The sequence below is a fragment of the Oncorhynchus mykiss genome, chromosome 1 (genome assembly GCF_013265735.2).
Source record: "Oncorhynchus mykiss isolate Arlee chromosome 1, USDA_OmykA_1.1, whole genome shotgun sequence".
NCBI lineage: Eukaryota > Metazoa > Chordata > Actinopteri > Salmoniformes > Salmonidae > Oncorhynchus > Oncorhynchus mykiss.
In genome coordinates this window covers 41,072,882-41,085,190 of record NC_048565.1, presented here as the reverse complement: position 1 = coordinate 41,085,190, position 12,309 = coordinate 41,072,882, and the positions used below count along the sequence as shown (strand labels likewise).

The 12,309-nt window shown below is 43.6% G+C and overlaps 1 protein-coding gene across 4 annotated transcripts in view; it reads right to left on the bottom strand.

The window, feature by feature from the left end:
* LOC110522805 (liprin-beta-1) overlaps positions 1-12,309 on the bottom strand; it is a 74,789-nt gene that overhangs the window by 2,892 nt on the left and 59,588 nt on the right. For all 4 annotated transcript variants that reach the window (XM_021601252.2, XM_021601255.2, XM_021601257.2 and 1 more), the window contains 5 exons: positions 4,247-4,369; positions 1,394-1,519; positions 985-1,173; positions 611-769; positions 184-249 (listed from right to left, as the gene is read on the bottom strand). In XM_021601252.2, coding sequence (XP_021456927.2) covers positions 184-249; positions 611-769; positions 985-1,173; positions 1,394-1,519; positions 4,247-4,369 — 663 coding nt within the window. The remainder of the gene's footprint in view (positions 1-183; positions 250-610; positions 770-984; positions 1,174-1,393; positions 1,520-4,246; positions 4,370-12,309) is intronic.

The following is a 12,309-nucleotide window of genomic DNA, read 5'->3' as shown; positions in this document are numbered from 1 at the left end:
CCTTACCCTAACCTTTATTCTAAACCTAACCATAACCTTGCAATATGTTGCTTATCAACAGAAGGTCATGCGATCAACAAACTATCTGTTGATCATCCATATGGGACTACCCAAATATAGTGACATATTGTTATCCACAAACCATATCAACATAACACTAACACAAGATAGTTTCCTTCATACCGTCAAGTTTTGGATGCCCTCAGAGAAGGCTCCAATCTGCCTCACAGTTCCCTCGGAGTCCTCCATCTACAATAACAGATTAGTTTTTTGACACTCAACACCACTACTAAAAACACCTGTTAGTAGACCTGTTTGTGTATTCCTTCAGAGCAGCTGAACACTAAGTAGGCACAGTGTGCCTCAGTGTTCAATACATCTCCTGTCACGGTACTGACGACCAAACTCTAAACATTTAGAGAACAATCTAAAGGTGGAGGTTGAATGTAAGTATTGATGTGATGACTTATTTATTATTTGGAGAACTTATGTGTACTGAGCACAATGCCACCACTACAGAGAAATGTTGGGCCAAAATGCGTGGGCTACAATCAGCATAGGAGTTGTGCAAGACAGCAAAAACAGATCTGGGACCAAACCAGAAGTTGACCTGTTCTAGCCGGTCCAGATCGTCCTCGTAGAGCTCATAGCCTTTTTGGAAGCTACGTCCCTTTGGCATCTCCACGTCCATGGGGCAGACATACTCCTCACTCTCATCCTGCCTCTTCTTTCTCAGGCTGCCAAAGCTCCCAAACGTCATCTTCCTCAGCTGGTGGGAACAGATCAATTCTCAAATGATCCAATGAATTGAGACTAAAGTTAATAACCAAAACCAGTGTCAAACACATGAGAACAATATCTTACCACAGCCAAACCCACATCTTCCCCTTCTCCATCACTCCTCACCCCTACCTACAGTAAAACCATGGCTGCATCCAAAATAGCACCATATTTCTTATATTGTGCACTCCCTTTGACCCCTACCTTGACCTTGGCGGTGGCTGTAAGCAGGGTGTAGTCGGGGTTCTCTAGATAATCCTGTTTGAGCCCCTGGGCCTCAGATCCCACCAGCAGGTTGAAGTGGGTGGCCAGGTGCCTCCGCAGCAGGGTCTTGTTGGGGGGAATGTTCAGCAGAAGGGCCATGGTCTCCACATTGAACCGAGGCTCCAGCACCTGGGGGAAGAGGGAACATTATGAGATGTGGGATAGGTTGAGACGCATCCCATTCTCATTGTAAAGATAAAATTATAAATAACCAGAGTTTCATAGACGAAATAACCCATCATCTTTTCTACGCAGTCTCTATCTGATTTTAGATATTCGAGTTTAAACTTGTGGCCCACAATTATCAAGACAATTTTGGGCCACATTAAATCTGATCATTCTTTCTCACCATGAGTCCCCCGTGCACGCCGCTGCCCCTCAGGTTGGGGGCGTACTCCGCCAGGTCTACTGATCTCAGCCACTCCATTACTCTGTGATTGGTCCACTGGGAGATCTCTGCTGGTGTGATATTGTTCTGATAAATCAGGAGAACATAGTGTTTACCAACACAACAAATGACTGAGCGACAGGATATGATAACACTTGTGTAGATTGAAGAAGTAGAGAATGAGTAAACAACAAAAAGAGGATGGTACAGTAACTATAGAAAAGGTGGACTTTATTAGGAGGTTTGACTGGTTCAGAGTTCAAAGTGCCACCATGGCACATCGATAAGAATGCAAATGAAATGAGATAAAGCAGGAATCCAAATAGTGGGGTTTTATTTCACACAAACACAGGAGCACATGGGGAAAGGATGCAGGATAATGTTGTGGATTGATCGCATTTTTCAGCTTGGTAGTTTCGGGCACAGCACCAGCATCTCTTGAGGTTCTGGATCCAGTTTACCGTCTGGTCATTGGTAATTTAATTTTACCTTTATTTAACTAGGCAAGTCAGTTAAGAACAAATTCTTATTTTCAATGACGGCCTAGGAACAGTGGGTTAACTGCCTGTTCAGGGGCAGAACGACAGATTTGTACCTTGTCAGCTCGGGGGTTTGAACTTGCAACCTTCCGGTTACTAGTCCAATGCTCTAACCACTAGGCTACCCTGTAATCTGTCTGAAGTGTGCACATCTACTAATGTGGTGATCAGCTGAATAGCAGGTTGCACATGTGGGTATACGGGGTGATGATGGCTGACGACTCAACCTGACCAGTCTGGTAAGGAAGATGCAGTGCCTTGGATGGGCCGGCGAGGGGAGTGACGCTGTTGACCTGATGCTGTTCTGTGTCGAGGCAGGCACCTCTGCCTGGAGCCAGGTGGCAAAGTCTGGTAGGTTGAAGGATACAGCACCTGTGCTAGATCTATAGTCATGGCCAAAAGTTTTGAGAATGACACAAATATTAATTTTCACAAACTCTGCTGTCTCAGTGTCTTTAGACATTTTTGTCAGATGTTACTATGGAATACTGAAGTATAATTACAAGCATTTCATAAGTGTCAAAGGCTTTTATTGACAATTACATTTAGTTGATGCAAAGAGTCAATATTTGCATTGTTGACCCTTCTTTTTCAAGACCTCTGCAATCCGCCCTGGCATGATGTCAATTAACTTCTGGGCCACATCCTGACTGATGGCAGCCCATTCTTGCATAATCAATGCTTGGAGTTTGTCAGAATTTGTGCGTTTTTGTTTGTCCACCCGCCTCTTGAGGATTGACCACAAGTTCTCAATGGGATTAAGGTCTGTGGAGTTTCCTGGCCATGGACCCAAAATATTGATGTTTTGTTCCCCGAGCCACTTAATCATCACTTTTGCCTTGTGGCAAGGTGCTCCATCATGCTGGAAAAGGCATTGTTCATCACCAAACTGTTCATGGGTGGTTGGGAGAAGCTGCTCTCAGAAGATGTGTTGGTACCATTCTTTATTCATGGATGTGTTCTTAGGCAAAATTGTGAGTGAGCCACTCCCTTGGCGGAGAAGCAACCCCACGCATGAATGGTCTCAGGATGCTTTACTGTTGGCATGACACAGGCCTGATGGTAGTGCACACCTTGTCTTCTCCGGACAAGCTTTTTTCCGGATGCCCCAAACAATCGGAAAGGGGATTCATCAGAGAAAATGACTTTACCCCTGTACCTTTTGCAGAATATCAATCTGTCCCTGATGTTTTTCCCTGGAGAGAAGTGGCTTCTTTGCTGCCCTTTTTGACACCGGGCCATCTGAATCAACTTTAGGAGACGGTCCTGGCGCATGTTGGACTTTCTTGGGCTCCCTGAAGCCTTCTTCACATCAATTGAACCGCTCTCCTTGAAGTTCTTGATGATCCGACAAATGGTTGATTTAGGTGCACTCTTACTGGCAGCAATATCCTTGCCTGTGAAGCCCTTTTCTTGCAAATAAACTATGACGGCACGTGTTTCCTTGCAGGTAACCATATTTGACACAGGAAGAACAATGATTCCAAGCACCACCCTCCTTTTGAAGCTTACAGTCTGTTATTCAAACTCCATCAGCATGATAGAGTGATCTCCAGCCTTGTCCTCGTCAACACTCACACCTGTGTTAACGAGAGAATCACTGACATGATGTCAGCTTGTCCTTTTGTGGCAGGGCTGAAATGCAGTGGAAATGTTTTTGGGGGATTCAGTTCATTTGCATGGCAAAGAGGGACTTTGCAAATAATTGCAATTAATCTGATCACTATTCATAACATTCTGGAGTATATGCAAATTGCCATCATACAAACTGAGGCAGCAGACGTTGTGAAAATTAATATTTGTGTCATTCTCAAAACTTTTGGCCACGACTGTACAGATGAAATGCTTGAATTCGCTAAACTGCTCAGAGGGGAGTTTCTCCAACAGGAGCTCAACATGTTTATTGTCCGTCAAGCACAACATTGAAAGGAAAATATAAGTTGGCCGCCCCATGCATTCACCAACAGGAATAAGGAAGACTAGAGGGAGAAACTACTGCTTAAACAGTCAAGGGTGCTAATGAGCAAAGTGAAGACAGGTGAGGTGAGTGGCAATAGAGGGACGTGGCCAGAGGTTATGGGTGAGGACATGAGCCTTCACAACAGTAACAGTAGCATTGACAAGTGTTCATGTATCCCTGGAACCAGGGTTGTGTTCATTAGGGCCCACACCAGAAAACAATTTAAAACAACGGAAAGCAATAATAAGTCCTGTTTCAGTCAGATGTCTTGCGTTTGTTGCCTAATGAAAACGACCAGTGTTCCAGTGGCCTAACCTCATCGGAGGGCCGTCGGCGCAGGCAGTTGGGCTCGTAGTTGTTGAGGCGTAGCACCTGGATGGCTCTTTTGATGCTGAGGTGGTGGAGCACACTGCCCACCTTCAGAGACAACAGGTCATCCTAACAGAGGACACACAGGAACAAGAATGTTAAGAGTAATATGTCAGGTCAGACGGAAAAAGCCGGCAGGAGCCCTCAGTTGAGTTAGTGATGAGTTTTTCATTAAGCAAAGAAAAAACCTACTACCCAGCAGGTAAAGTCATATAATCTGATGAGATTCTATTTGGTTGTCTTGACCGAAGTAATATCAAGATAATACAGCTTTTTTCCCCAATCGCGTTGCTGCTGTTTTCACAAGTATGCAGTGAATTCTCAAAACTCTAGTACAAAATGCCAAACTGGTAACACTTGTAACGCAGTAAGTCTTATATTCAAAATATAGGTATGTGAAATACAATGAGAACAGTTTGATTTAAATCACTGAAACAATATCTTCTCAATTTACTTGTTTTAACAACCAGTTAATCCAATAGCAAATAAAGTATATGCTACAGTACTGTAAATGATAGTACATTACACTGTTTTCACAGTATGCAATACACCCATCAAAATTGACTGGAAATATAATTTCTATCCCATGTGTAATCAAAGGTGTGGTCATTAAGGACATCTTTCACAATCATTGATGCAAAAAAAAATGGATGTATTTATCAGATACACAGTGAACAAAACATCAAGAGCACCTTCCTTATATTGAGATGTCCTTTGGGTGGTGGACCATTCAAATCAAATTGTATGTCACATGCGCCAAATACAGTGAAATGCTTACTTACAAGCCCTTAACCAACAATGCTTGAAGAAGTTAAGATTTTAAAATAAGTGTTCAAGTAAAAAAATAGATAGTAAAAGTAACAAATAATTAAAACAGCAGCAGCAAAATAACAAGCAAGGCAAAATACAGGTGGTACCGGTACAGAGTCAATGTGCGGGGGCACCGGTTAGTTGAGGTAATATCTACATGTAGGTAGTTACTAAAGTGACTCTGCATTCATTATAAACAGAGTAGCAGCAGAGTAAGAGAGGCGTCTGAGTAGCCCTTGGATTAGCTGTTCAGGAGTCTTATGGCTTGGGGGTAGAAGCTGTTAAAAAGCCTTTTGGACCTCGACTTGGCGCTCCGGTACCGTTTGTCGTGTTGTAGCTGAGGGAACAGTCTATGACTAGGGTGCCAGGAGTCTGACAATTTTTAGGGCCTTCCTCTGACACAGAGGTCCTTTTGAGGATGAGGACCTATGCCGAATCGTTTCAGTCTCCTGAGGGGGAAATAGGCTTTGTTGTGCCCTCTTCATGACTGTCTGGGTGTGTTTGGACCCTGATAGTTTGTTGGTAATGTGGACACCAAGGAACTTGAAGCTCTCAACCTGTTCCACGACAGCCCAGTCAATGACAAAATGGGGTGTGCTCGGTCCTCCTTTTCCTATAGTCAACAATCATCTCCTTCGTCTTGATCACATTGAGGGAGAGGTTGTCCTGGCACCACAAGACCATGTCTCTGACCTCCTCCTTATAGGCTGTCTCATCGTTGATCAGGCTGTTGTTTGCCGAAACTTGATGGTGTTGGAGTCGTGCCTGGCAATGCAGTCATGAGTGAACAGGGAGTACAGGAGAGGACTGAGCACCCACCCCTGAGGGGCCCCTGTGTTGAGGATCAGCATGGCGGATGTGTTGTTCTCTACTCTTACCACCTGTGGCGGCCTGTCAGGAAGTCCAAGATCCAGTTGCAGAGGGAGGTGTTTAGTCCCAGGGTCCTTAGCTTAGTGATGAGCTAAGAGGGCACTATGGTGTTTAACGCTGAGCTGTAGTCAATTAACAGCATTCTCACATTCAGTTGAAGTCAGAAGTTTACATAGACATTACGCAAATACATTAAACAGTTTTTTTTTTTCAGTTTTTCACAATTCCTGACATTTAATCCTCGTAAAAATTCCCTGTCTTAGGTCAGTTAGGATCACCACTTTATTTTGAGAATGTGAAATGTCAGAAGAATAGTAGAGAGAAATACTTATTTGAGCTTTTATTTCTTTCATCACATTCCCAGTGGGTCAGACGTTTACATACACAATTAGTATTTGGTAACATTGCCTTTAAATTGTTTAACTTGGGTCAAACGTTTCGGGTAGCCTTCCACAAGCTTCCCACAATAAGTTGGGTGAATTTTGGCCCATTTCTCCTGACAAAGCTAGTGTAACGGAGTCAGGTTTGTAGGCCTCCTTGCTCGCACACACCTTTTCAGTTCAGAATGCTTGGGGTCATGGTCAATTTGCAAGACCCATTTGTAACCAAGCTTAAACTTCCTGACTGATGTCTTGAGATGTTGCTTCAATATATCTACAATTCTCCTACCTCACGATGCCATCTATTTTGTGAAGTGCACCAGTCCCTCCTGAAGCAAAGCACCCCCACAACATGATGCTGCCACCCCCGTGCGTCACGATTGGGATGGTGTTCTTCAGCTTGCAAGCATCCCCCTTTTTCCTCCAAACATAACGATGGTCATTATGGCCAAACAATTCTATTTTTGTTTCATCAGACAAGATTACATTTCTCAAAAAACAATTATATTTGTCCCCATGTGCAGTTGCAAACCGTAGTCTGGCTTTTTTATGCCGGTTTTGGAGCAGTGGCTTCTTCCTTGCCGAGCGGCCTTCCAGGTTATGTCGATATAGGACTGGTTTTACTGTGGATACAGAGACTTTTGTACCCGTTTCCTCCAGCATCTTCACAAGGTCCTTTGCTTTTATGGGATTGATTTTGCACTTTTCGCACCAAAGATCGTTAATATCTGGGAGACAGAACACGTCTCCTTCCTGAGCGGTATGAGGGCTGCGTGGTCCCATGGTCTTTATACTTTCGTACTATTGTTTGTACAGATGAATGTGGTACCTTAAGGTATTTGGAAATTGCTCTCAAGGATGAACCAGACTGGTGGGGGTCTACAATGTTGTTTCTGAGGTCTTGGCTGATTTATTTTGATTTTCCCATGATGTCAAGCAAAGATACACTGAGTTTGAAGGTAGGCCTTGAACATACATCCACAGGTAAACCTACAATTGACTCAAATGATGTCAATTAGCCTATCAGAAGCTTCTAAAGCCATGACATCATTTTCTGGATTTTTCCAAGCTGTTTAAAGGCACAGTCAACTTAGTGTATGTAAACTTCTGACCCACTGGAATTGTGATACAATAAATTAAGTTAAATAATCTGTCTGTAAACAATTGTTAGAAAAATTATTTAGGACATCTACTTTGTGCATGACACAACCGACTTGCCAAAACTATAGTTTGTTAACAAGAAATTTGTGGAGTGGTTGAAAAACAAGTTTTAATGACTCCAACCTAAGTGTATGTAAACTTCTGACTTCAACTGTATGTGTTCCTTGCAGTGTGGAGTGCAATAGAGATTGCATCATCTGTGGATCTGTTGGGACGATATGCAACTGGAGTGGTTCTAGGGTTTCTGCGATAATGGTGTTAATGTGAGCCATGACCTGCCTTTCAAAGCACTTCATGGCTACAGATGTGAGTGCTACGGGTCAGTAGTAATTTAGGTAGGTTACCTTAGTGTTCTTGGGTACAGGGACTACGGTGGTCTGCTTGAAACATGTTGGTATTACAGACTCCGTCAGGGACAGGTTTAAAACTGATTTGAGTTTCCCTGCATTAAAGTCCCCGGCCACTAGGAGCACCGCCTCTTGATGAGTGATTGCCTGTTTGCTTATGGCCGTATACAGCTCATTGAGTGCGGTCTTAGGGACAGTGTCGGTGTGTGGTGGTATATAGACAACTACGAAAAAAATAGATGTACACTCGGTCGATAGTGTGGTCTACAGCTTATCATAAGATACTCTACCTCAGGTAGAGGCCTGCTGTTCCATCCTGCCGAAAAAGCTTAAAACCCACCAGTTGTATGTTAATCATGCTGTCGTTCAGCCACGACTCAGTGAAATATATTACAGTTTTTAATGTCCCGTTGGTAGTATATACGTGCTCGTAGTTCATCTATTTTATTATTGATTGATTGTAAGTTGGCTAATAGAACTGATGGTAAAGGTCAATTACCCTCTCAGCGACATATCCTTACAAGGCACCCGGACCGTCGTCCACGATTCCTCCGTCTTTTCCTCCTGCGAATGATGGGGATGAGGGCCTTGTCGGGTGTCTGGAGTAAATCCCTCCCATCAGACTCGTTGAAGAAGAAAAATGCATCCAGTACGGGGTGAGTAATCGCTGCCCTGATATCAAGAAGCTATTTTTGGTCATAAGACACGGTGGCAGAAACATTATGTACAAAATAAGTCACAAATAACGCCAAAAAACATACACAACAGCACAGTTGGTTACGGATCGTAAAACGGCGGCCATCTCCTTCGGCGCCATTCTTGATACACACGGGAAACTGTTGAGCGTGAAAAACCCAGCAACAAATTAAACAAATGAAAGGAATGAAAGAAACTTAACGTTTAGCAGGCACTAGTTTACATCAAGCACTACTACTCTCAGCCATAGGTTCTCATCGACATTGCAGTCAATGTCCTCATTGTTCATTCGCCTGGTGAAAAACCTGTTGGCATGACGAATCCAAGCCTGACATTGGTCTGGATTGATGTCATCGCATGCCTCACCCATGGCTTGGAGGAGAGTCGCATGCTAATACAGATGGCAATCATACACCTACCTGTATTGTAATCACGCATTGTATTGGACTAACTGTTGTCCCATTGGATAAAAGCATCTTTTAAGTAAATGGCACATTTTACAGTAATAAAGTACTGTATTGGCCAATTACATTTTAGTAAAGCAGTGTAAACCCCCCATCAAAAAGGCCCCAGCAACTCCATTTTGGAAACATGTTTACTGTACACACACACAGTTATTACACACACAGTACCTTCAGGAAAGTATTCAGACTTTTTCCACATTGTTAGGTTACAGCCTTATTCTCATCAATCTACACACAATACCCCATAATGACAAATAAAAAAAGAGAAGATTAATAAATATCACATTTACGGAAGTATTCAGACCCTTTACTCAGTACTTTTTGAAGCACCTTTGGCAGCAATTACAGCCTTGAGTCTTCTTGGGTGTGACACTACAAGCTTGGCACAACTGTATTTGGGGAGTTTCTCTCATTCTTCTCTGCAGATCCTCTCAAGCTCTGTCAGGTTGGTGCACAGCTATTTTTAGGTCTCTCCAGAGATGTTTGTTCAGGTTCAAGTCCGGAGTCTGGCTGGGCCACCCGAAGCCACTCCTGCGTTGTCTTGGCTGTGTGCTTAGGGTCGTTGTCCTGTTGGAAGGTGAACCCTGGCCCCAGCCTGAGCGCTCTGGAGCAGATTTTCATCAAGGATCTCTCTGGTACTTTGCTCCGTTCATCTTTGCCTCGATCCTAACTAGTCTCCAAGTCCCTGCCACTAGAAAAAACACCACAGAATATTGCTGGTGGTGACCAAGCTTCACCGTAGGGATGGTGCCAGGTTTCCTCCAGACGTGACGCTTGGCATTCAGGCCAAAGAGTTCATTCTTGGTTTCATCAGACTAGAGAATCTTGTTTCTTTAGGTGCCTTTTGGAAAATTCCAAGCAGGCTGTCATGTAACTTTTACTGCGGAGTTGCTTCCGTCTGGCCACTCTACAATAAAGGCCTGATTGGTGGTGTCCTGCAGAGATGGTTGTCCTTCTGGAAGGTTCTTATCTCCACAGAGGAACCTTAGAGCTCTGTCAGAGTGCACATTGAGTTCTTGGTCACCTCCCTGACCAAGACCCTTCTCTCCCGATTGCTCTAGGAAGAGTCTTGGTGGTTCCAAACTTGTATTGACGGTGGTGCTGGTTGTCCTTGCTCGCTGTAACTAAGAAAGTAATACATGGTACTAGGAGTGGAAATCATGTTTTTTCTGTAAATGTTGGCGTTTATGTAAGTGCAATGGATATAATCAAGCCACCAGAGGCTTTGAGCCTGGATGGGAATGTGGATGCGAATTGGAAAACATTTCGGCAGGGTTTTTTTCTGTATATGTGTGCCATTGGAGTTACGAAGGAGCCGGATGAATGTAAAGTTGCTATTTTTCTTACTATAGCGGGTACCCAGGCAATCAATATATTCAATACCTTCACGTTTGCAAATGAGGAGGATAAAGACGAGTTCACGGAGGAACTGGATCAGTTTGATGCATATTGTTCACCTAAGAAGAACGAGACATATGAATGTTGTGTTTCACTGTCGTATACAACAGCAAGGTGAAAAGTTTGACGTCTTTCTTACTGATTTGAAATTAAAAGCACAGACGTCATTTTGTAGACCTAACCTCATCTATGCTTCAAGATAAGACTGTGTTTGGTATAAATGACTCCAGAGAGAAAGATTTCTGAGGGAAAGTGAGTTACATTTGGACACTGCAGTAAAAATATATGTCAGGCGAATGAGCTGGCACAATTGCATATTAAAACCTTTAGCTCCACACCAGCAAGCACTGCTATGGAGGTGGAAAGCGCAGCAGTGGATATTGTAGATAAGGACACAAGGGGGCGCTATGAGCAAAGGAGCCACAAGCAATATGACTTTGATCAAAGGATTCACAAGCCATATGAATCTAACAGGAAGTGTCCTGCCTTTGTGACATTTCGCTACAAGTGCAAGGGGAAAAAACTTTTTGGGAAAAATGTGTATCGCAAAGGACAAGTATGGGGGACAAAATGTTCACACTATTGAAATGGAGGAGAATGAACAAAGTGATTTGTTTGTGGGCACTGAGGACGCATGGAGCGCATGGAGGATGGACAAGAACCATCACAGGTCCATACTATAGCTAGTGACCATTGGGTTGTACCACTAGTGGTCAATGGTACAATTTTGACCTTAAAGCTGGATACAGGAGCTAAAGTCAACCTAATTAATATGAGGGATGTTTATGAGTTAAAGCACAAACCAGTCATCATGCAAAAGGCTGTGGCTCTCAAAGCGTACAATGGCCAAGCAATTGAGACTAAAGTTTTGTGTCGGCTAACTGTAAAGCGAAAAACAAGAAGCCACACACTTATGTTTGTGATTGTACCAGAGGGGCATGATTCTCTCTTGGGGAATACAGCATGTGAGTCGTTGAGACTGGTTAAGCGAGCGTACACCATTAATGACTGACTGGCTGCAGTGTTCAACGGGTGACAAGTCATCAAAATGGTGAGGAGATTGGCAAAGATATTCGGATGTGTTCACAGGATTTGGAGCAGTACCTCTCCTTCACTCGATTACCCTCACAGAGAATGCCAAGCCAGTGATTCATGCACCGCGCAGAGTACCTGGTGCCACTACGGAAGGATCTAAAGGAGGAGTTGGGAAGAATGGTGAAACTCGATGTGCTCGTGAAAACAGAGGAGCCAACCAACTGGGTCAATTTCATGGTGTTGTTCGGAAAAGGAACGGCGATCTGAGAGTGTGTATGGACCCCGAAGACCTTAATAAATGTATCAAAAGGAACATTTTAAGATTCTTAAGAGGGATGAGATAGTGTGTGAAATGGCTGGCGCACATTATTTCTCCAAGTTGGATGCTTCAAATGGATTCTGGCAGGTGAGGTTGGATGCAGCCAGCACCAAGTTTTGTACAGTCAATACCCCCTTTGGAAGATATTCCTTTAAGAGGTTACCTGTTGGCATAAGTTCTGCCCCTGAGCTCTTTCACAAGAACATGGAAAGGGTCATTGAAGGGTTAGAGGGAGTTTGTGTGTGTGTGTGGATGATTTTCTGGTCTGGGGGTCCACTATTCAGGAACAAAATGAGCGGTTGGAAAATAATCTGCAGAGGGTTCAGAAGCATGGTTTGAAGCTAAAATCGGGCTAAATGTCAGTTTTGTGTGAAGCAAATCACATTTCTTGGGGATAGGCTATCATTGGAGGGTGTGCAGTCTGATCATACCAAGGTCAATGCGGCGAGGAAGATGGCTAATCCCACAGATAGGAAAGACATTCAGCAGGTTTTTGGGTATGGTCAATTATTTGGGAAAGTTTGTACCA